The sequence below is a fragment of the Squalius cephalus genome (assembly GCF_949319135.1).
Source record: "Squalius cephalus genome assembly, chromosome: 10".
Taxonomy (NCBI): Eukaryota; Metazoa; Chordata; class Actinopteri; order Cypriniformes; family Leuciscidae; genus Squalius; species Squalius cephalus.
Genome location: NC_137131.1, coordinates 7,032,249 through 7,059,000, shown reverse-complemented (window position 1 = coordinate 7,059,000; position 26,752 = coordinate 7,032,249). Strand labels below are relative to the sequence as shown.

General features: G+C 36.6%; 1 protein-coding gene across 3 annotated transcripts in view; it reads right to left on the bottom strand.

Annotated features, from left to right (window-relative positions):
- Positions 1-26,752, bottom strand: part of grm4 (glutamate receptor, metabotropic 4) — a 162,332-nt gene that overhangs the window by 47,877 nt on the left and 87,703 nt on the right. For all 3 annotated transcript variants that reach the window (XM_079883137.1, XM_079883138.1, XM_079883136.1), the window contains exons 3-6: positions 21,175-21,391; positions 4,942-5,077; positions 2,162-2,316; positions 216-356 (exon numbers count right to left, since the gene is read on the bottom strand). In XM_079883137.1, coding sequence (XP_079739263.1) covers positions 216-356; positions 2,162-2,316; positions 4,942-5,077; positions 21,175-21,391 — 649 coding nt within the window. The remainder of the gene's footprint in view (positions 1-215; positions 357-2,161; positions 2,317-4,941; positions 5,078-21,174; positions 21,392-26,752) is intronic.

The following is a 26,752-nucleotide window of genomic DNA, read 5'->3' as shown; positions in this document are numbered from 1 at the left end:
CTGCTGCTGTGCATCAGAAAACATCAGACGTAGAACAGCTTTGCTGTGGTATGACTAATCAGACTCTGGTGTAAACAAAGGCCCATTTCAGGCGATCTGAGAAAAGCAGGCCTAGTCTTTCACGATAGATTTGGCTTCTCCCTTTTCTCACTTTCTCTCTTTTATGGAGCTCTGTGAAATGGAGTATTGCCAGAGGGAGAGGGAGAGATACTTACTTGTGCATTTCTTAATGCCAGATCCCTTCTTCAAGGCATGGCGGCTGAGCTTGCAGTTGAAATTGTTCTCCCAGAACTCTGCAAACCAGATATTCCTCCGGTTGTTCTCGAGCGTGCGGCTGGTGAAGTAGCGATCAAAGCCTGAGGGTAGATCGATGAGATCTGTGTCACTTTAATGCGCTCTGTCAGAGTCAAAGCTCTCAGCCAATGAACTTCAGAGAGTAATATGATTTGACGGAACATTTGCATGTTGCATGTAATTTTTGTCTCACCGAGAATGTTCTATTTTTCTATGAAAAGTTCACCCAAAAATTATATCATCATTTACTCGTCCTCAAGTCATTCCAAATAAGTTGCTATTTTTCTGTGGAACACATAGGGGGCATTTTTTGAACAATCGTCATGCAGTTTATACTGCAGTTACCACAGCAGTTATTTTGTTGAAAAATAATTGGTATATTTTCATTTGATTAAAAGTTTGATTAAACTGTTACAATTTTATGAATTCATGTCATTAGACAATTTTTATGATAAATTAGTTTTGAAGCATATAACAGATAAAAAATAAATAAATAAACAGAATTTGGGGGGAAATGGATGGTTTATGGGTTTCATGGGCCCCATATTAAAAGTTAACTTACTCTGTGGAGTTTACTTGCGTGTAAACAAAAAGTTACGTGTACATGCATTTCCTTCCTTGTTAAAGAATATTGTGATAAATATCAATATAAAATGATGTGGTATTGTGTTGTTCTGAAATTATTATTATTATTATTTTTTGCCATATTGTTCAGTCCTACACACAAGATACTTGATGATGTCATTAACAATTAATCAGAATGCATCATATTTAAATGGAGGCTTTTCAGTGAATTTGGTCCGTTGATATCACAAAACCATTAAATGGCTTTAAGACTTGGAATAAAAGCATACAAGTCGATTGGCCACTTCTATAGTGCTCTTTCAGAGCTTGCTGGTACTTTTTTTGTATGGAAAAGTGCTGGATTAATGGAGCGGCTAAGTGATATAATCGTTCAGTTTATGATACAAGCGTGAACATTGGCATGAGCAGTCTCCATGGGTCACTTGACAATAAAATTGTCTGAGCCACTTGAAATTTCAAGATTTTTCATTTTTCAATATGGCCGACACCTTAGTGGAGCAGTTAAGTGATATAGTGGTTTATTTGGTGATACAAGCATGAAAATTGGCATCAGCAGTCTCTGATGGTCACTAGACAATAAGCCACCCACAGCTACTTGAAATTTCAAGATGGAGGCCATTTTTCAAGATGGCCACCACCTTAGTGGAGCAATTAGGCTCATGGCAATTTTCATGCTTGTATCACCAACTAAATGATTTCTTAAGCCTAATTGCTCCACTAAGGTGGTGGCCATCTTGAAAAATGGCCGCCATCTTGAAATATCAAGTAGCTGTAGGTGGCTTATTGTCAAGTGACCCACAGAGACTGCTCATGCCAATTGTCATGCTTGTATCACCAAATAAACCACTATATCACTTAACTGCTCCACTAAGGTGTCGGCCATCTTGAAAAATGGCCGCCATCTTGAAATTTCAAGTGGCTCGGACAATTTTCTTGTCAAGTGACCCATGGAGACTGCTCATGCCAATTTTCACGCTTGTATCATAAACTGAACGATTCTGCCAAACATAAGCACTTAGCCGCTCCACTAGATGAGGATATTTCAAAGTCCTCTTTTTGTGTTCCACTGAAGAAAGTAAGTTGCATATTTGAAGGAATTTTTGTTTTTGAGTGAACTATTCCTTTAACACAATGCATGCATCATAACTTGTTATGATTACTAAATGCATCACAAGTAGCTAATGTGTTGTCATAAAACATTAAGCACACGCTCTGGTTCAGAACTGCTCTCTAATGGATGAGAGCAACCACTGACAAGTGGAGGATTTAATCTGTCACTTGCCTCTGATGGACTGTCGTTTGGGTAGGATGGTGACAGCTCCCTCGGCCATTTCCTCCTGGTGAAGCACTGGCGATATTTTCGAGCCCCAGCTATCTGACCCCACCCACAGGAAGTGACCCGTCTGATTGGCTTTTTTTGCTGCCTGGAGTAGCCGTCTGTTAAAAGATGAGTGGCAGTAAAAAGTTGAATACAGGCTTTTCTACCAGGCTCTGAGTCACATCAACTCTAATTACTTGTTTGCAATTATTGTCTACTTTCTGTGGTGCTTTGGTGATTCTCCATTTACAGTAACTGCAAATCAATGTGTTATTGAAAGGTCAGAATTGACACTGCTCAGCGCAGAAATTTCTAAGCATTCTCCGTCAGGCACAGTAGCAATTGATGTCAAAATTAGTCATGCACAACTGACAGCAAAAGCATTTCCCCAAGATAATAATGGCTCAATAAAGTATGTTTCAGGCGGTGCACACAAAATCATTTTCTATCTTTTAAACAGACACAGACTTGAAGCATCTTCACATGCAGTTTTCCATAAGCCGTGGAATACATTTTCTGGGCTTATATGCTAGTAACTTATCAACATTTTAATAACTGAATTAAATTCGCCCACATCTTTGCCGGCTATGCCCTTGCTGCTATGTATTTACCTACATTAAACATGAGACGCCATTCCCAACACATTTTACTTTCAAAATAAAGCAATAACTACAGGGGTTGGAGAATGAAACTGAAACACCTGGTTTTAGACCACAATAATTTATTAGTCTGGTGTAGGGCCTCCTTTTGCGGCCAATACAGCATAAATTTGTCTTGGGAATTGTCCTTCCTTTTGATCCATTCCTTTTGAATAAAAGTGGCCAGGTCACTATGTGATGCTGGTGGAGAGAAACATTTTCTGATTTGCTCCTCCAAAAAACCTCAAAGTGGCTCAAAAATATTTAAATCTGGTGACTGTGCAGGCCATGGGAGATGTTCAACTTCACTTTCATAACCATCAAACCATTCTGTCACAAGTCTTTCTGTGTGTATTGGTGCATTATCATGCTGATACATGGCACCCCCTTTAGGGTACAATGTTTGACCATTAGGTGCACATGAATTAGGTCCTCCAGAATGGTTTGTTAGTCCTTGGCAGGGACACGCCAATCAAGCACAGAAGAGAAATGCCATGATATAGCTGCCCAAACCATCACTGATCCACCCCGTGCTTCCCTCTGGACAGCAACAGTCGGGTGTTAAGGCTCTTTGGGGCTTCTCCACACCGGAACTCCCATGGATGGAAAGACAGTGAAGGTGGACTCATCAGAGAACAATACATGTTTCACATTGTCCACAGCCCAAGATTTGCACTGTTGGCACCATTGAAACATTTGGCATTGGCATGAGAGACCAAAGGTTTTGCTTAAGCATCCCAACCATTAATATTGACTCTGTGGGGCTCCCGATGAACAGTTTTGGTGGAAACAGGAGAGTCGAGGTGCATGCGCATTTAATTCTGTAGTGAGTTGGGCAGCTGTGGTTTTATGTTTTTTGGATACAACCTGGGTTAGTACCTAGACAGACAGCTTTCTCTTGCGTCGACAGTTACTGTGGTTCGTCCTACGTGGTGGTATGCCGACATTATTCTGGATACATTAGCTCTAGAAGTCTTGATACACCACAGAGACTTGCTGTCCTGGTTACAGATGAGCCAGTGAAATGTGCACCAACAATTTGTCCTCTTTTGAGCTCTGATATGTCATCCATTATGCTGTGTGGATTGCAATATTTTATGTACAGCTAGGCTATTGCTCAGCTAATTCAACCTTCACACTCGGGTCTTACTGATGGAATGTAAAATCAATGAAGATCGGCCACCAGGCCGCACATATATAGGCATGAAACCTCCAACACTATATTGGTCAGTATTTCAGTTTCATTGTCCAAACCCTGTACAACAAAAGACTAATACAATTCCTAAATAGCCATTTGGTTATTGGTTAATATTAATCAACAATCTGCATGGCCAAGGTGACACCAGCTAAAAAGGAAACTTGAAGCAAGTTATCAAGTTGTTACATTCTAATGAAAGATATTTTTGGAATATCATGTAAAATAAAATCAAGAACATGTATAAAAGTACAAAGGGTCCATTTTAATTTCATCATGTTGTCTATCAAGTTTCTTTTTTCCATTAGGAAAAACATACTTTCTGAATTACAGGTGCATCGATGTGAACATGGATAAACAAACCATTATGATCTCAAGGACAATGGCTGACAAACAATAATTAGATAAGCATGATTAAACAGTCATCCTGAACGCTCAAGCAAGCAACAAATTGAAAAAGTTTGACCATAATTATTCCTTCAAATTAAAACGATTATTATTCAATGGATGTCTAATAGCACATTTAAGTGAAGGCTTTTTGTCAATTTTCATGAGAACAGCTGGGTTCTAATAGTTCTGATTAGGTACTCCAGGTGCTCATTGCTGGGGTGTTGTAGACCTTCCCATGGGGCAAAATTAAATGTTATAATAGAGGTCAGGGAAATTCGTTTTTCACCTCTGTGCAGAGTCCTTGTTGTGTGTTTCAAATGTTAGATTAGAATACAATACACATGTTGGTGTTTCTTTTATTAACTTTTTAACTCTGCAGAAGCCAATTAATTGCAGAAACGAGTTTAACTGCTTCGTCGTAGCCACAATAAAGAACTTATACTATATAATTCCTGGAAAAAGAAAAATAGTATAATCCTTTAAGATAGTTGTTAATTTAAAAAACAACAGAATCCACTCACCTTATATCATCCTCATTTGCAAATATAATAACAACCCTCGCATTCGGATTTTCTCCCAGTCTCTGAATTATCTTATCAAACTCTCCTGGTTTTGGCTCACGGGGGATTTTCACCGACTGTGAGATACACACACTTCCTGTGAAAAAAAAAGTGTCATGATTACTAGTTGCAAAATAAAGAACAACATGTCGAAAAACTCCCATCGAACAGCTTATTACTGGTAGTCCTGTCCAAACTCACTGCACTGGTTGAGGGAGACATTGCTATGTTTGGCAGCTCAAATATATTCTGTAAAGATAGGCATTTGTTACCGTAAGGAGCTATTTCAAACTGATCTGACCTTTAAAAATGACTTGGTAGTGTAACCTAGTGCAGTCAGATCTATTCAGATATATATTAAATCATAAGCTCATTTAGATGTTACCACATAAAGCATATTTTTAGGTTACCTGAAAAATTTTTTTTAGTGTACTCGAATAGAACAATGTTCTAAATGCACCACAGAGCCATAGTGTTTATACTCTACAATGACGTCAAGTGGCTTGCTTTATCCTTATTATTTTTTCTGCACTGTCGACTGAGATCAATACCAGACCCCCTAAGACCAAGGCCAAGACCTGCCAGTCCAAGGGACCTGAAAAATAGAAGATACTGAATTTATTGCAGCATTCAATCAATGAGATACTTTGTATAGTGGCTAAGTAGCCATTCAGAGCTGTGGAATTGTCTGTAATGGTCAAGATACCGTACCCGCCAGTGCTGGAGGTAATTGCGTATATTAAACTAGACTGTGAGACTTTCAGAGAACATAAGCTGAGACCCATATCCAGACCATGACTTACATTTTGAAACCCAGAACAAGACTTAGTTGAGCCTTTCTATATTAAAGGCACAGCTAAATGTGATTTTTATTATAATGGATTTATGAGAAGATTGTTTCAAAAGTTAAAAGTTCTAAAAGTTTTAAAGTTCAGGTTCAAAATCTGGATGTTCTACGGAGAATCTTCATTATTTAGCCTTGGATCCCGAATGTGTTCAAGTTTTGCTCTGCTGGGTCCTTAAATTGCACCAGTTCTCAGTATCAATGTATTGTTTTGTTATTGTGTACTTTACTGTGTTTAACAAATATGCTACCTCTTTTGTTGTAGTCTTTTGTTGTAGAAAGTCTAATCGTTGCAATCTCCAACCCTCTTACTTTCACAGATGCCTTGAATTAACCTCGTGTCATATCAGCAAATAGTCATATGCAGATTAACTGAAAAAAAGAGCGCATAATAATAAGCTCATTAAACTTCTTATATCCTTTCTGAGAAAACACTGAGCCCTTGTAAACCTCCACACAAACCGATAGCTGCCGTTCCAAGGAGAGGGCGTTTTCAAAGCGTTTGACCTGTCCTCGCTGAGAGACGAACACTGATTTGCTTTAATTAGACAGAAAAGAGAACCCTCAAAGATGCCATATGGAGAGGCTTCCTAACGGCAGGAGTCTTGCAGTCACTTGCAGCCCTCTGCTGTGTGCATATGCTACATTGAGTCAGGAGATATTTTAAATGACTGAAGGCCTCAAGGTAAGAACTCCAAATGTCACTGAATGAGACAACATTAAAGCAGACAAAGTCACACAGTGACTTGGGTGGATGTGTATGAAACTATTGTTTTATTATTTTCTAAATAAAGTATTTTACAGTAGAAAAAGGAGACAGACAGACAGATAGATAGACAGATAGACAGATAGATAGATAGATAGATAGATAGATAGATAGATAGATAGATAGATAGATAGATAGATAGATAGATAGATAGATGACAGACAGAAAGACAGACAGATGGAGAGAACTGAAAGAGAATTGCAAAAATAATGATTGTTTCCAATCAGGTTTTCCAAACCTTCCCATCTGCCATTGGTTGTCCCACCCCAAACTCACACCACTGGTTGAACCAATGCTGATGTGTCGACCTAATGCAATTTAGAATTGTACTGAAATGGTTATGTTCGTGCACAGTACCTGTTGTAATAGAATTACACTTTAATCAAATGTAGCTCATTTATTTTAAATATAAAAAGACTTTGTAAAAGGAACAAATGGTGTTTTGATGCATTCAAGAACGTCTTGCATGAATTGACCAAAATATGCACAAGCATTTCCAGCAGGGTTATATTTGATGCTTAATCAAATAATAATGAACAGCAGGAGGGGTGATGAGAACAGATGGGTACTGACAAGATGGAGAAATATAGGAGTTATAGGAGTTCTTTGTGTGGGTTGGTCAGTTTTCTATTTATTTACTTCTTTTTTGGAACCGACTTCCTAAACAGATTGAAAGTAGCTCTTTCTGTGTCCATGGAAACTTATGGCATGAGCAATGTATTAAGAAACTTGCAATAAAGTAGAAGTAACAATAATTTGATAATGCAATTTGAGATCAAATGTTCTTTAGAATTGGAACATCTATTATTTCCAGGGGTCAGGGATTGGCTGTTAACATAGCCCCTGATGGCTATTTGAAAAGAAAGAAAGAAAGAAAGAAAGAAAGAAAGAAAGAAAGAAAGAAAGAAAGAAAGAAAGAAAGAAAGAAAGAAAGAAAGAAAGAAAGAAAGAAAGAAAGAAAGAAAGAAAGAAAGAAAGAAAGAAAGGGAAATATATAAGAAGAAAAAAAGGCTCAATCTAATTTTGTGAGAAGGCTCTAATAATAGCAATGACACATTCAGAGTCAAGCCCAGAGTCAAAGTGACAGGATGTCAGAACTTGATCGCCTGATTGGTGGCAGAGTCAATTATCCTTTCCAGACACATTGTGAAAAAAGCTCAAGAGAAGATACTAACAAAGCATCCATATGTTTTAGAAGCCTGTCTTGGCTAACAATTAAAGGGACAGTTCACCCAAAAATAAATATTCTGTCATCATTTATTCACCCTCATCTCATTTCAAACCTGTATGACTGTCTATTGTCTGTGGAAAAAAGAAAAGAGAATTCTGAACAATGTTTCCATTCAATTACAATGGAGAAAAGCTTCAAAAAGGACAAGAAATCAGGTATCATAAAAAACATATAGTTATGCGCTATATTCCAAGTCTTCCTAACCCTTCCTAACAGACGGAAATAAAAGTTCTAATTAAAGGCGAGTAAATTTTAATTTCTCCGTGAAACATTCACTTAGCTCATTTCAAGTCATAAAGATTTTCTATTGTCCCAATTTATATTTTCACTAGAGAAAAAGAAGCTGATTCATTATTTCTACATTTATAAAGTAGCACACAATGGAGGAAAAAAGTTGTTTGTCTTCTTTCTTGAAGCAAAAGTTTTGTCTTAGGATTTGAGACTTTATGCCTCTGTCGTCCCTTTTAAATCGAACACGGTAAACCCAGACAGAGTCGCATTTTCACGAGTGACTGGATGTCTATCATGTTTTCCTCAAGAACTCCCACAGACTTCACAATGATAAAGAACCCCAGCAATCCACAACGTCAACTGGGATATCTAACTAAATATATATTTATTTCAAAAATCCCTTTTAGCCGGGCACTTTTATCAACAGAATCCGTACCGCATTTGCACCTCGCCTGCAATGAGGCATGCATGGTTTCTGAGAACAGCCTGAGCAGAATCTCAGAGGAGAGTAAATGTCAGACTGAATCTTGAGCACTATATATAATAATCTACATGTTTGTCTCCAGTAATTATGAAGGTTATAATTATTGATCCATTTTTACAAAGCCTTAGGTAACTCACCATATGACTAACCTCCCTCTTGATTAGATTTACCAAGGCCTCAGAGGTTTCTATTTGGATCTCCACATGGAATCAATTACAGCAGGCAAATCTTATTTATCAAATATTGTAGATTTATGTATGCTGAGAGCAGCATAGGCTGTTTACTTTGTTATTGTGCCATGCTGCGACTGAAGATTGCTCATCACTCAGCGGTGGCCCAAGTCAACTCCACAGCACCACTGGGCAACCATTTTCCATGGTGATGTATGCTACTGGCACCTTTCAAAACTCTCCAAATCTATTCCTTCATTTCAGAATTCGACCCTTCAAGGTCCCTCAGCAGCAAGCGCATTATAAATTTGGCCCATTACTGGAACCCAGAAGATATTGAAAATATCGAATGAGGTTCTGCTTGAAGGAGAGTCAACAAAGAGAACCGGTGCAGTATGTTTCCCATCAATGCCTCGGATGATCTTGTGAGGTAGGCTACTTATCGCACACAAACGTGTTCATTTGATTAGCGTGAACCTACTGCGGTATTAGATAACACACACGGTTACAGACATTACAAGCAAATAACTGATATTGATACAGGGTTAAGATGTCACAAAGCCCTCCTTTGAAAACAGCTTAAAAGACAGAGGAGAAAAACAATAAGGCGTTTCACAAACATAGTGTTTTTCAGCTTTTTCCCTGGAGGCAGGACTGAAGACTGAATTGAATCATGTGCTGGTCAGGGCAGAGAAAAAAAAAAAGTCGGGAATGCCTTCGGGTCTGGAATTGAAGAGTGCTGTCTTACGCTCAAAAGGTATGCTTGAGTCTGTATAGGGAATGATAAACAAATCATAAGATGATCAGACATTATGTGGCAAAGAGGCAGCTCTTCATGCCCATCTTTTAAAATGTATGGGCTAAGGTTAGTATATGGTCACCGTAATCAAACATCCATAGCCTACGGACCCTCAATGTAACAATATCTTTACTCTGGCCGTTTTCTCTGAGGAGACAAGGGAGGCTGTGCCTCCTCCAAAAGAGATAAAAAAAAGATTTGCTGATTAATGGATAGAAAAAGGTGACTATTGATATCTAAATAATTTACTCTATTTTTGCAGTTATTCTTTTTGAAGCAATGTCTGAAATGTACTGTATAAACTTATATATCTATAAAATGCAAACAATATGTTAACATAAACATACAAAAATATTGGTTGCTTATTGATAGTTGGAGATAAGAAAATGGTACCGTGCAAAAATCAAATGGAACTATAATTCACAATGAACTAAAAGAAAACCTAGATCAACACAAACCCAGAAGATCTGCTCTTTACCCATTCAATTTGTCTCTGATTCACTGCAGCCAGCTATAAATAACTGAGAGAATTCTGTGTACATCACATATTATATTACATTAAGTAAGCATTATTTATCAGCCTATCATGCAGAGATTCTACGAGGTGAAAGATACCATGCTCAGTCCCTTTGCTCTCTGTGGTACACCACTGCTCTATCATCTGCATTATTTATTCATCTGTTGCCATGAATTATGAAGGAATTACTCCAGGCAAGCAATGCTACACAAATATCCTTTCATTCATAAACACCTTCAGTATAGGGCCCAAAAATCTGAGACCATGATAAAAATCTGGGATTTCTTTTATTCATACATGGACAGGCACGGATTAACGCACGGGCCTACTGGGCACTTGCCCAGGGCACTGGGCCAGCAGGGGGCCCCGTCAAATTTACTGTGTATTTTCTTTTCAGATAATAATAATTATTTTTATTTTATTTTCAGTAAAATTGTGCTGAATATTGTGGAATAATGTGATTATTTTTTTGCAGTTGCAAAGTATTAACTGGTAAATAAATCAAATACATAATTTTAATGTATTGCTGCGCTGTTGAGAGGGACATCTAGAGGCGAGTGAAAATCATTGCGTAATATAAAGTCACGCGTAGAAGACGGTCACTCTAAAAACAAAACAAAAATGAGTTCAAAACCACAACCAAGTGGATCAATGAAAAGAAAGCAAAAAAAGGACAAAGAAGCAAGAGAATGCTACAAAAGCTACCAACAATCTCCAGCTTTTTTAAAAATGCAAGCACTGCTGATGCTAGCAACAACGTTTCTGCTGCTTCAAGTGAAGATGGCGCTAGCACAACTAACCGTGATAGCAGTGATACTGGCCGGCCTGGGATTACTACAACCCGCCGGCGCCGCCACAGCCACCGTCACCATCACAATGTCAGGATCACACTAAGAGTAAGACAGATGATGACCACCTTTTTTCGGAGACAAACAACGACCCAGCATTGTGGGGAGATATAAAAAGGGATTCAGTGAGAAGTATTCTTATTAACAGAGGGGCTGCCGCTTTCCATAACCGAAGCTCAAAATAAACTTCTTCCGTAAGGGATACCGGTCTGGGTGGCAAGACTCGCTCCCTTACCAATGATTTATTACACACTCACTTACCAAATGGCCAGATTGTGTCACGAGAGTGGCTTTTATACTCTCCATCAACGGGACAGGTGTTCTGCTATTCTTGCAAACTTTTCTTGTCCAAAAGACTTGCCTTTACAGATGGATTCAGTGATTGGAAGCACCCAGAACGGAGCCCAGGTCATATGTCCTGAATAGATCTAAAAACACTCAGGCGATGGACTCTGGTCAAACAAATTGCAGGAGAGAGGGAACTATCTAGGACTTTTTGAGCTGATATCTCATTTTGACCCCTTTCTATCGGAGCATATTAAAACACGCGGCCAAAAAGGAAGGGGGATTGTATCTTATTTGTCATCAAGTATATGTGAGGAGTTTATTGATGTCTTAGGAGAAAAAACTAAACAAGTAATCGCGAATGAATTAAAGGATGCCAAATATTTTTCAGTCATCGCTGATTCAACACCAGATTTGTCCAACACAGACCAATTAACATTCAGATTCGTCAATGAGAAAGGGAATGTACTAGAAGGATTCATTGCTTTTGAGCCCATTTCATGTCACACAGGTGAGAGTTTGTGTGATTACGTCATTAAAATGGTAAACAACCTTGGCTTGGACATATTAAACTGTAGAGGCCAAACGTACGATAATGCGATAATATGTCGGGCAGATACAATGGACTGCAGGCTCACTTAAAACGGATAAATCCATTGATCCATTACAAAGCTTATGCTGCTCACTCATTGAATTTAGTAGGTGTAAACAGTATACACAGCAGTCCAGATGTCGAACAGTACTTTAGTCTGCTACAGTCGTTGTATTCATTTTGTTCTGCATCTACTCGCCGATGGGCAAAAGTGTTCGAAAAGACAAACTTAACACTTAAGCATTTGTCTAATACTCGGTGGAGCTGTAGGGCTGATTCGGCCAAATCGATATAAGAGAAGCCTACAGTATAGCTGCAGATGAGAACGAAAAAAGGGACACACGCAACGAAGCATTGGGACTGCGTGCAAAGATGGACAAACTGGAAACTGCATTCATGGCGCAGTTCTGGAATACTATACTCGAACGATTCAACGTGACCAGTTTATGTCTACAAAACAATTATAATGGACCTTCGAACAGCGATGCGACTGCTTGAATCATTGCGTGAGTTTGTATCAGCTCAGCGAGAACTATTAGAACACTTTGAGAGGAGTGCTTTAAGTGTGACAGGTGTATGTCAGTCTTATAAGCATGAAGTACAACGCATCAAGAAAAGAAAAACTTTTGCTGACGAGACCACAGATGGTGATGCAGGCCTTAGTGGAAGCCGTAAATTTCAAGTGGACTCATTTAATGCTGCCATTGACAATCTTGTCAACTGCCTTGATCACAGAATGGATGCTTATAAACACATGAATAGTCTCTTTGGTGTTCTATCGTGCCAGACTCAGAATCTGACAGCAACATAATAACAGGAGTCCATAACCTTTCTGCTTAACTGATGAGCTGATTCAGTTCAGATCTTTCAGTTCAATGGAGCCGGACAGATCACCATCAAAAATGCTGAAAACAATTATTGATTATGGACTGCCTTCAGTTTTCCCCATGTGTATGTTGCCCTAAAGCTTTTCCTCACCCTGCCAGAAGCAACTGTGAAGGAGAACGTTCATTTTCTCTCATGGCAAGAGTAAAAAACGAAGTAAGAAGCAAAATTGGCCATTGAAAGTGATTTTGATCTGAATCCTTGAACTGGATTTTGATGATTGTGGAAGCGTTTTCTCTGAGGAAATCGAGAAAGATACCCCCTCAGCTAAGGTAAAGTTAAACCAACTTTTTTGTTCTAAGCTAAATGCCTTTGGTGAACGATGTTAAATGTAGAAATGTAAATGTAAATTATTCATGCATGGACTTTTCTCCTGTGATATGATTTGGAGAGGTCAGAAGCTTTTTGATAGAGTAGGTTGTACAGTATGTTGTAAAGTATGTTGATAAACCAATTTGTGGAGTGAAAGTACAGAATATTGTGTGCATTCTCTCCCTGCGTATTAGTGTCATTGTTAATCCTGTGATGGGGCATACAGGTGCAATACTGTTGTCGAAAAATTTGGTGAAGGGGGCCTTTGAGACATCCGTGCCCAGGGCACATCATCGCCATAATCCGTCCCTGTACATGGATATAAACAAAGTTTTAGTATTTTGAATTAAAAAACACATGATATAAAATGAAGAAATATAAATTCTGCCCTATTTCTAGGTCACTAATCAAATTTGTGAAATTAAGCATTCAGTACTGATGAATTAGCTCCATTTATTTTATTAAATAAAATAAAATAATAAATAAAATAAAAATCCAAAGGTATTCTAAAAATCATGTTTCAATTCAACGTTTAACTTAAATTATTTTTCATCAAGTGATCTCAGACTTTTGTCTCCCAATGTAATTGAAGATCCTACACTTAGGGATCAATCTTTGGAACAAAGGCAACTAAATATGATTGAAAATGCTTTTGTTTGTCCTTAAAAAACTGGATTTCTAAGTCATAGGGAAACATTTAATAGGATTATTCAGTTGGACATCCTACTCATCTGCTGTATTACTGCGATGCAGAGACAGAATGGAGATATATGTGAGCAAAGCACCATGGGAGATATTCTATCGACCCGCACAGCCAAGACTTCAGCTATTAATTATCTTTGTTTGTTTGTTTCTGCCTTTCTTTTTCATTCCCTGTCGTCCCTTTTCTTTCATTCTGGCTCTTGCTCTTTCTCTAGGCCCTGGACAGATGTGCAAACACTCCCATGAAGCTGTAAGGAGACGCCATGGCACTGCAGTGATGCTCATGGTTATTCATATCACGGCCCTCAAGTCTCACTCCATCCGTCCAGCATCCTCTAAATACAGCTGTGGGAGTGGTCTGGATAACCAGAGTTACATAATGGAACCTTTTATATGTGTATGAATAAAAAATAAAGCATGAATAAATGCACATAACTGTCACCATTCCTTCTGTCCATATCCAGCATCCAGCAATGAGTTACAATAAATCTTGGAGGTCTTATAAGCATTTTTTTAAGTACTTTATACTAGCATATTATAGCTAGGTTTGTCACAATACCAAAATCTGAGTAGTCGGTACCCTGGAAATGAAAATTGGGGGGGGGGGGGGGGGGGGGTAGACATTATAAACCTGGCTCATGAATATTCATTAGGTGATATAATGTTCCCCCAGTGAGTGCTAGCCATATATGGATGACCATTTACTGATTGAGCGTTGATTCGATTGACTGCGGATGCAACCAGTGGACAGTGAATTCAGCTTGGTCTTAAAGTTGCCATTTTGCAGTGTTTTTTCTTCTTCACTATAGCCAACCAAAATGCTCTAAAAATTATTCGAAATGTATATTATTAAAATTATGAATTATTATAATAACATTTTGGATTCAAGACTAAACCAAATATTCTTAAAGCAGCTGTTTTTAATCACCAAATGTAATTGCAGGAATAATAATAATAATAATAAAGAAGAAGAAGAATAAATAAATAATATTATTATTATTTAAATTATTTTTTTTATTTATATTTTCATATTTCTTTAGTATGTAATGTTGCTGTTTGAGCATGAACACAGACTGCAAAGTTACAAAGCACAACGTCACTCAAAGGGAGTTATTCTCTATATCAGTAAACACCGTTTCTGAACTCCCTGAAACAACTCTATTGTAGTCTTGATTTCTCTTTCAAGGAAACTGTCACAATATCCCTCATTTAAATAATTCCCACCCAAGGCATTACATTTATTTATTTTTTAAGTGCCAAGGCCTGGTTGAGTTACAAGTGCTGAAACTCAAGCTTATGGTAAGGGGCGTGACATTTCCTAAACTTATTTTGCATTCAGTATCGACTATTTGAAGATTTTCAAAAATTATATAAATAAATAAAAATTATTATGCAAGTTACATTTTCAATTTAAATGTCAATAAAAAGTTTTATTTTGACTTTTTGGTTTGGATAAATGGGTAGTCCGGTCTTAAAATTACACCTTGTCTGCACATTAAGCTGAAAATAGGGGAAACTATTTTAACATAACAAATTACACACATCAGCTTTAAATGAGAATTAATTACATATGACTTTTTACCAGTGAAAGTAAATGTGACCTTTGGAAAACTTTTCCTAGCTCTTCTGGACAAATATGACTTTCACAGTTACATTCCAAACAGAGAAGTTCCTTATTAATTCAACTTTCTATAAATGCAAGCCCATTTTTCATTTCATGGCTTTTAAATGTTTCCTCTCACTCAAATTGATTGTCTTTCCTATTGGCGAATCGAATGAAACTTGCTCTCCATTCTCGAGCACCAGAGCGGCTCTAAGAACAAAGATTTCCTGGAACACGTTATTTAACTAACAAACGCATTAATGTGTTAATCTATTCGGCACTGCCTATCTAGAGTCATGAGATGCTTTATTAGGCCACACGTTTTTAAGCCAGGGCGTATGACGGCGCATATCACCACCCGTTGTCCCCATTAGAAGAAGGGAAGAGTGATTTTTCTACAACGGAGCCTGAAAGAAACGCTTTCAGCAGTAAGTGTGACTGCGAAGGTGCAATTATGCATCATCAAACAGTGGTTTGCTTCTGCAATTCTGTGAGTTCGCAAGAACCACATCCCAGAATTTTTCACACCAAGCAAACGAACTAGAGCTTTTGGGGTGGAGTGTGAAAGCACCCAGATTCTTCATTCATGACGAAGGGCCAGATCTCTGGGTAGAATATTGGGAGGAACAGTTGTTGATAGCCTCACTGTGTAGGAGAAACCAAAGACAAGTGAGGCGGACACTGTTGCCCTAGAGACAAGAATGCAGTATAACTCCATGTCCCCCAGAACTTCCTCAAGGCAGTTTTGAGTATTCTCACAAAGACTATTAATAGAACTTGACTCAAGCAATTTTAGCTTCCATCTGTTTGCATCAACCATTGCTTGAGGGTTATGACATCTTTTAAGATGTATAATGTAATGACTGACAAGTTCTATATTCAGTATTTGATGCAGTATCTAAATTTGTAACAATTTAGACTGATTACTAGTTTTCCCGATTTACAGTATGAGCAATGCAAAGGTTCTGCAGATATTTACTGGTAACATAAACCCGGGACCCTCCGCCAAAAGGACGACATGTTGGTTTCCAGCCTGTCAGCTAAGCTTAACCTGAGAGTAACAGACTTGGGAGCTCTGGAAGAAGTTTTGAAAAAAAATCAATGGTTCAACTCAGTATTCCTCGCACAAATTGCAAGACTACTTTCCCCCTGGAGTGCATTTGAAGTTTCATTTCTCAGAAAGGAAATGCAGTTTGGAAATGTTTGGAAAATATTACTGCTTCTTATAAGCTTAAAGTATGGGATTCGTTTCACAAAACAACTAGATTTGCATTTCCAGAAACAAATATCAATTCTTTCAAGGCAATAGTGTTAAAGTTCTATGTAAAATGAAATAAACCAATGATAGAAGAAATGAAGAGAGATCGATAGTAATAGGCCTGTGCTATATAGATGCATAAATAGATGCCAGAAAGAAAAGTCCATTGCAATTCAGTAAGCAAAGTTGGGTGGGGACTGTACATTAAGTTTAAGCTGAATTAATTGCTGAAAACTATGGAGAAGAACCACAAAAAACCCTAGATTTGCATTTGCCGAAGGAAACAAATAAGTACACTTTAGCATAGATTCAAAAAGAGTTATTATTACAGAAAATAATTACTAAAAGTTTATACTTCGGTTGTACTGAATATGTTTTCAGAAACTTAATTTCATGATAATTGCAATTAAATGATTATGTATTTTAGTTAAAAATGTATATTAAATGCAATTAGTTGAACTTTAGAGAGCTTTTTTGTGCTGCTTAAGTAAAGGGGTCATGAACTGCATTTTTTTCAGTATGTTCTCTGAGGTTCACTTATAATGTTATCAAGATTTTTACATAAAAAAATATACTAATTTAGAAGTAATAAGTTATTATCTATCCTGTTTTGACCCTCTCTTCCAAACACCCAAGCACTGCTATGATTGTATGATTGGGTAACAGTTTTGCATATTAAAATAATTTTCAATGTCACTGCCATTCCATGTGTGAAATTGTTTTGAAAACTTTCAATGTTGAAAAATATCTCATTACATAGTTGAAACATTTGCCAACAATGTGAAACATGTATGTGTACTACATATGTTTTAAAGGGATACTCCACTTTAAAATGAAAATTCTGTCATCATATACTCACCCTCATGTTGTTTCAATCCTTTATGAATTTCTTTCTTCTGCTGAACAGAAAGGAAGATATTTAGAAGAATGTCAGTAACCAGACAGTTTCTGGTACCATTGACTTCCATAGTAGGAAAAAATATATACTATGGAAGTCAATGGTACCAGAAACTCTCTGGTTACTGACATTCTTCTAAATATCTTCCTTTCTGTTCAGCAGAAGAAATAAATTCATAAAGGATTGTAAAAACATGAGGGTGAGTATATGATGACATAATTTTCATTTTAAAGTGGAGTATCCCTTTAAGTCTTGGTTGCAGCAAATAAAGATACCACAGTTATAATTGACAAAGGATGGCTTACGGTGTTTTATGTCAACGGAATTATGAATGTAGCATTTTTTGTCACACTGTCGTTCTTTTCGGCTATTTATAGTTTATCCTTTTCAATAAAGTGAACATATGCATTGTCATTTGTGTGCACGTGCATGACGTCAGATGATTATGATGTTGGTGCGGTGTAAAATAATTTTTAATATGTTTGTGATTCCCTTTCTTTTTTATTTTTATTTTTGATTGTATATATAAAAAATTCTATGTATATCATACATAAAAAAGTTTTTGCATCTGTCTTGTATTTACTAGTACATGACATGCTCGAATCGTTGGGCAGGACTAAAGAGGAAATGATGTAGAAGTAGGTGTTGCTCTTCTTCTGAGAGCATATGTGAAAAATAATGTGCAAAATCCAAACCAAGTCATTTTCTGAGCTTGGTTTCAAGAGAAGCTGTTTTTGTACTAATGAGGAAGTTTTGAGTTCTGAAACTTACAGGATATTTTTTATAGTTCAATGACCTCCTATATGTCAAAAGATCAAGGAACATTTTATTTCTCAATTCATGACCCCTTGAAGTAAGACTTTAAATGCACTTTCCTTTCATAATTACTTTTATAGCCTACTTATTATGGTTAAAGTGTACAGCCGAATACTGACAAGCTTTTATGGTAAACTAAATGTAATTTCTGTTGATCCTGGTATGTTATGTATTTAAATATATTTGTAATTACACAATTGTAATGAAGTTGCAATTTAGTACATTTAAAATGTTAACTTTAAATGTAATATTGAAAAACACACTACAGTTTAAAGGGTTAGTTCACCCAAAAATGAAAATGATGTCATTAATGACTCACCCTCGTGTCGTTTCAAGCCCGTAAGACCTCCGTTCATCTTCGGAACACAGTTTAAGAAATATCTAATTAAACTATCAAGATATTTGTGTGCTAGTCAACATCAAAATAAGTGTACTTCTTTAACCTGTTAGCCAGCAACCCCACTTTTGAAAAATCTGCAGAAATGGCATACCCAAACTAGAAAAAAATACAGTTCATGAAACCTTTGCACTAAAAGCACAAGTATGATCTCATTTGAAAGCTGACACTTGGCAGTTTACTGTAAATTTAGAATTAATTATTGTCATAATGAAAAAAAAATAGTTATAAATAGCTTCAAAGTTTTGTAAAGTTATTAGAAATATATTTTTATGAAATATTTTCATGAAAATAAAATTGAAGTTGGCATTGTATCAATCTAGAAATGCACTGCAGCTAAAGCAACATGTCTGACCATGTTATATTTAAAATCTAAAATAAAAGATAAGTCTAAAACTGTTTTTCTGATAAATGTCAGAAAAACTGTTAAATGTTTTTCAAGATCATTTCTATGACTTTATTTTGATTAGACTCTAAAATTCAAACTGATGTTTATTGTCATCTTCTAAGGATCCATTCAGTCTATTGTCTCTATTGTTTTGTGGTGCAAACAAGCCCCATTCAGTTTCAGTCTCCCCTGCACACATTCACACCTCTCTGGCCTGGTTATGGCTCTAAATATTCTTTTCTTTTGTCTTCATTATAATTACTAACGACTGGCTGTTCACGCTGTTTCAATCCCTAATTTCTTTTATCAAAGTTCTCACTTCACATTTGAAACTGTATCTGAGTGCATCTTAGGGCTAGCTAGCATGTTAGCAAAAAAAAAAAAAAAAAAAAATTATGAGATTAAAACCAAGTTTTTGCTCCATACATACTTAATAACTCAAGCTGAGTGTTTTAAATAACCTTCTGTGATCTGATTTGGCTTCGGATAAAAAAAAAAAAAATCTGACAGAAAATACATTATTTTATAGTATTCTGCACGATGATCAAGTCTATATCGATTAACATTATATTATAAATATAATCTATAATTATGAAAATACCTGACATGCTTTGAAGAACACAGATAAATCATATATCGTTGCAATCATGCTTATTGTCTCCAAAACGTTTTTATCTGCATGTTACAGCAATCTCTGGAAGCTTTGTTTATGTCAGGGAGTTCCTGGAATGTCACATGATATGGCTCTTCTTCGTGTGTTCCATATGGACTAAATGTGCATAGGGCGCCCTCAGGCTGCCAGTATGGATTGAAAACACAGTACATCAGAGTATCCAGCGCTCATAATGATTACATCGGCCCATTTTGGGTATGAACTCAATATATATTATTTCTCCCTATAGAAATCTGACGTAAACCTATAAAAATCTATCAATATTTGTCAAAATCTGTTTTGTGAAGCGCTTTCATGACGACCGCACAGGAGTTTTTTTTCTGAATGGGGAGCGGCTGACACTCATAATTCATTTTAAAGGTATCGACTAATGAAAACTCCTTTTTCATTACAACACAAATTAAGACATAACTGTCACTATAAGTTTCTCAGAAGTGGTCAAATACTGAAACTTGAGTCTTAAATCTTTTTACTGATGTATAGTTTGTCAAGGTAATAACCTAAATCTAAAAGTAACTTTGAACTATTTAAACAAAGAACGATTCATTGTGTCGGAGTCCTCGTGAAGGCTAGCAGGTTTAAAGCATGATAGAAAAAATATATTCAAAAGATTTAAAATGTACTTAATTAAAACATCTAAATGTGCAGTTTTTAAGTTTTTAAAGGTGCATTGTGTAATATTTAGGAGGATCTGTTGACAGAAATGCAATATAATATACATAACTATGTTTTCAGTGGTGTATAAAGACCTTACTTAATGAACCGCTATGTTTTTATTTCCTTAGAATGAGCCAATTCTATCTACATACACCGCGGGTCCCCTTACATTGAAATGCGCTGACATGTTTCTACAGTAGCCCTAAACGGACAAAAGGGTTTTGTCACTATGTTGTTCTTTGTGCAAAGAAGCTACCTAAAGTCAGCGAATAAAACACTGACACAATGATGAACTAGTAACAATAATATTCGCAATAACATATCATTTTACTGAATAATTAAGTAAACATCATTTCTTACTTTATCTTTGAAAAGAAACCTCATTGCTTTATGACGACAAAAGATGACGACATCTTTTCCTGTCAGCCATCGTTGCCAACTTCTGTTGGTTGCAATTCGCAACCTCACCACTAGATGCCGCTAAAAATTACACAGTGCACCTTTAAGTGTTAAGAAAGTGTTAAGTACCCATAAGTGGCCTTTCATTTCATTAATATCATATTATATGGAAGTACATTAAAAAATACTTTTAAGAGCTTAAGTACACTACACATTGAATACAGTTATTCACACCTCTTTTCCACAAGGGAATACCAGTGCAAACATGCAAATATTGTGGTTTGTCGTTTTTTTTTCAGTCGGACGATCTCTTCCTGTCTGAGTGGGCGGTTCTTGGCCACAATAAGATACAATAAAGTCTATGCTGCAAGACAAAATTCGAGGCTAAGGTAAACAAATGTAAAAAATATTCCCAAATTGATTGCAAACACTCTCTTACCCTCTTCCCGAGATTTTTGGATGAAGGCATCCACGCCACTCTCTCCGTAATTCCCCTCCGACGCCACCGTGGAGACGTAATTCCAGCCAATGGAGCTGACAATGTCCACCATAGCCTGTGCCTGGTAGGTGTCCGGCGGTACCACTCGGGAGAAGAAGTCATAACGGGTGTTGTCGCTCAGCTCAGGAGCAGTGGAGGCATAACTCATCTGGGGAATCTGTAGGAGGAGACAGAAACATATATCCTATTCAGAATCAGGCACTGAAGTACACAATTCCCCAAAACCCCTGCTGCTTCTGAGCTCACCTCTGACAGATTATAACATGCTCCATCATCCCAGACTACATCCCCTACCAAGCTCTCTCTTACACATCCACAGGTGGTACACTCAAGACTGCAGGAATGAGGACAGTTTGTTCAGAAATGGGATGTGTGTGGAAAGCAACAACAAACTGGTCAACAACTACCACACTTTCACAGACTAGCTTGCAGGAACACCAAAGAGACAAGAGTCTCTTAACGGAGTAGCTCACCTCAAGTAACATTTTCTGCTTTATTTACTCATCCACATGTCTCTTCCAACTATTATGAGTTTACTTTTTCTGTGAAACACAAAAAGTGAATTTCTGGAGAATGTACTAGCTAGAAAACCTCCAAAAATGTACCATTAAAGTGGCTGATATGATATTTCTTTGGCATGTTCATTTGAGATCATGAAAAACGATGAAACATTTCGATCAGCCCCTGGTGGCTGGCTACAGTATAGGTCATAAACCCCATAAACCCCACCCCATGAATGCAAGCCAAACTAAAAAAGTTTTTACCAAAGATGGTTTCTGTCATTTTAGGTAGTTCTTATTACGCTGATTGTATGTTAAAGTGTTCGTTTTTTTTTTTCATTAAGTTTGGTTTTAGTTATTTGATGTTATTAAAATGGACTGTGAAAGGCTCCAAATGACGTAATCCCAACAACCATTTCTGGGATATTTTGGCTTCATTTTTCTACAGTGGAAGTTTTAGTTTATGTGTCTGACTCATGAATAAGTCAATATTTCGAATTGGATCTTTTCATTGGTTCAAATGATTCACTTCTCAAAACCCTCTCAATGATTCACGCACTATATTCTTGACCTCAGCTCATGTGACTCACTGAACTGGTCACAATGGTCCACTAAAGTGGAAGAAATCAGATTATCAGCTTCAGTTTCAACATGTTTGTCACACAACAAGGCTTGCAATACAACAAATCATATGGATTACTTTTTAGATACTTTTATGATGCTTTTGAATAATTCAAAATATCTCAAAAGCCCTTCAAAATGTCATCATCTGAGTTCTGAAGAAAAGCTGAGGACATGAGGATGAGTAAATTATGACAGAAAAAGGGTGAACTAACCCCTTAAGGATCTCCCCAACTGAATCGTGTTGAGAATTCATACACGGACTACACCGAACAACAGACACACAAATCAGGCGTGATGTGAAACTTAAGCAATCACCATAAAATGGATCGCTGGTGATGCTCGGAATACATTAAGCTAATGTCAGGCATAGAATAATGGATGGCTTGCACCACCAAGAATGTAATTTATACAAGTTTATTAACTTGGCTATTGTGAACACTCTGGCTTTTAAGCCCACTCTCTGCAGACAAAATACCAGCGGTATGGCTCCATTAAAAGGGATCATAAATTCATCTGCGTAGAGGACAACAAAATATGAGTCTAAACAATGACAGAACGAGAGGCTCTTTTTCAGACCAAAACAGACAGCAAGTCAGTCATCATCCACCTTAACATAGGCTAGTACTATTTTTTTTTATAGAGAATATCTAAAAAATAAGCATGAACCATATAATTTGTGATTCAATTCAGCATGTTTTAAATACAATTTTATTAAATATTAGAAACCTGCTTATCTACACACACACACACACACACACACACACAAAGCTGCAATTAACTCACTGTGCAACTCATGTTTTTACATTTGGTTTCAGGTGGACATTGGAATTAGGAATTCATATAATTACATAATGCTGAATATTGCCCAAAAATTTCTAGTTTTGACGGTTTTACCTTAAATAAGAATAAAAATGCCATTTGAAATAAATTTCAAATTACATATTTAATCAATGATGAAATCTAATTCATGAATTTAAATGTAAATGTTAAATTGAATGTACATAATATAGCACCTTAATGAAGAGCTATATATAGATGTAGAATATGCATGCTCGTAATGCCTCTAGGTAGCAAGGGTGCTTGCTCTTCTTACAAGAATTTTGCAGGTCAGAGGAATAGCAACAGGCTGAAAAGCAGCTCTTAATGCCTTTGCATGGTCACGCAATGCTGGCATTCAGTGAGTGAATATGATGTTGCTGTCTGTTGCACATTTAGTTCATTGGTTCAACTTTATGAGCAACTGATTGACACCAACAGCAGCGCATCACCAAGTTGCATAGCGGTGCATGGTGAAATATTTACCTTTTACATGGATGCAGATATAATGTTTCTATTGGGATCCAAACATCTGACACCACATTGACAAATCTGGGATTTAAACCTGAAAAGTTTTAGGATTAAAAATAATAATAATTAAGATTCATACTATTTAGGTAATCAAAAAGCAAATTTGTGGCATTAACCATGTGAAATCCATCTTTTAAATGCCTAGGTTTCAGTTTTGTTTGGCAAGACATCTCAACAAGCACACAGTGTTGCAGAAAAGCAAATGGAATCTCTAAAAATGAAAACCAAATGACTGCCTCTTAGTTAGGTGGAAATTCTTTATTTTTCACAGAAAATATGAATCTGCTCTTTTCTCACCATCTTGTGATCTATCTTTATCTTTCTAAAAATTGCATTGGATGGGAAATACCCACACCTGCAGAGGGAGCATGACTTCCATAAGGACCACACACACACACACCTGTACAAGAAACAGAGCTGTAGTGTAGACCAAAACCAGTAGAATTTTATGATTTTTGATAGTACCACAGCAGAAACGAATATGCTCCTGACCAAGTTACATATTAACATAAATACTAACAAATTCAGTTAAAACAATGGAATTTAGTCTTCACATTTTTCATCAATGTAGTAGCAAATTAAATAAAGTATTTTTATACTTTATTTATATTATAATAGTAATAAAAAAGCCAAAGTAAATGTACAAAGTATTGCAGGTCTTTTCTCAGCAAAAAAAAACTAATATGAAGAAGTAAACATTTACATAAAAAAGGCCCACAAGAAGATCTGTGACGCTGATATATTTGCTGCACATGTTGATGTTTTCAACCAGAGATATGCTTAAATATATGTATACAAATTCTGTCAGGGCCAATAACTTAAAGCATTACTCAACTGAGAAGAAGCTAACTCACAAGGCATCGAATGTGACAAGCACGGATGGACGTGTGCACACGAAGTAATGAAGACTCAAAATATTGCTGAGATTTTCTGACTGACACTGGATGACACAAAGACATTTTCAAGGCTGTTATTTTCCACAGCAAAACCAACAGCTGTAAAACTATAAAATCTACATTAATGTTTAAGAAAAACATCAGCAATGAAAAAAATCTTGTTTATACACCGGATTTGATCCTATACTAAACCTTGGCATTGCTGAATTATTTGTAAATGTCATTGAAATGGTTCAAGTCACCCTGCTGATTTCTCCAACAAAGATTTATTTAATATTCCATGCTGAAACGGGGGACAGAAAGAGGATTGTGATGAATCTCTTTTCTTTGTTTCCAAACCTCCGAGGAGTTCTTGAGGAGAGAACCAAAGGTTACAGCTGTTGCTTCTCCTAACATGTGCATGTCAGAAGTAATTTAAAATAAGATTTATTAAACATACGTTCTAGGTGAAGGGCACCTAATCATAGGCGGCAGCTTTGTATGAAATTAATGTGACTATTCCTATGCATTGCTGCAAGCCATGTGCGTATAAACACGTTTGCATAATTATGTTTGACTGTTTTAAGCAAAGGTCAGAAGTAGCATTTCTCTGATAAATAGCCATTTGCAAGGTGTGCTTATTCTAGTCCTTTAAGTATATCAAAAGCAATTATTTTATTGCATCGTTTGCTGTCATTAGATAGAGTGAATGACTTGTATAAATGATGACATCTAAACATTGAGGTTCCATGCGTCAATGAATGAGCAAAATGCAAGAAATATGCTATTTGCATCAGGTGCCGGTGGCATCGGGCGAATCAGAAGAGGTTTGTGGACAAACTCATTCGAAACAAATATCCTTCTTCCATATCTAACGGCTTCTCAATTGGTATCAGCTGTTGTTTACACTGATAGTCGATGCAATTTTCACATCTGTTACTGTCAGCTGAGCAGGGCAGCAAATGGCTGAGCTGTGAGAACAGAATGACAGAAAACGCTGCGTAATTATTGAACAAAACAGATTGGGACACATTCTAGCCAGGCAAATAGAGTTACAGTCTAGCCATTGTGACAAATTCATAAGCCTGGCTCAATTTTCAGTGAATATTTGCCCGAATAATCAGGTCGAGGAGCGTTGGTCATTGTATATTGGCATAAGCATGAAAGTTGTGATGTGTTCTAACACCTTATTTCTTAATCACTGGATCCCAAATGTTGTACTTGCTTTTTGATGACGCACAATCAATGACTCTTTAGCCATACCGAATGACAAGCCCATTCACAAAACTGCAGCATCTCTGATGCTCACAGAGGCGTTTAGAAACTCAATCTACCCTTTTTGAAGGCCGTGAGCTAATTGAGAAATCTGCTGGTGCATTGGCCAAACTTCCCTCAGTCTGACAGTGTGACAATCTGTTCTGCCATCAATGACAATGCCACTATAGTGACTTCCATTCACAAATGGATTACTTAACCCTAGATTGTATTAGACATTTCCCAAAAATAAAACAAATTATAAATATAAAATAGTATATTGTGACTAAAACATTATTTAAAAAAAATCATGTTCATTTTATTATATATATATATATATATATATACACCCTAATTTCCTGTATATGTGTCTGAAAACAAAGTTATATGTATGTGTATATATATATATATGTATGTATGTGTGTGTATATATATATATATATATATATATATATATATATATATATATATACACATACATATAACTTTGTTTTCAGACACATATATAGGTAATTAGGGTACACAAATATATTTAAATATGTTTTAGATGCTGTTAGTAAGTGCATATTGTACATTTCAGCTTATTTCCAAGCATACAAAATTTAGACAAAAACATTACGAAACAAATAGTTACAAATTCTTATGAGATCAGGCTGGACAAACAGCCTTTGACATCGACAAGCGTTCTCTCCTCTCTTAAATGCACAATTATATGGTTTGTTGCATCTAATCACTTACGTTTAGCTTTGTTTTGACCTTATCAGAACATACATGAATCACCAGCTGAGAACCACCTCGAAACCAAATTCACATGATGCTTCTGTGCAATTCTGAAAAGCCTCCTCCAACAGGCATCCATATGGGCTGAAAAGCTGTATATAAAACAGTAAGTGTTTGCATGAAATACCATATGGTTAA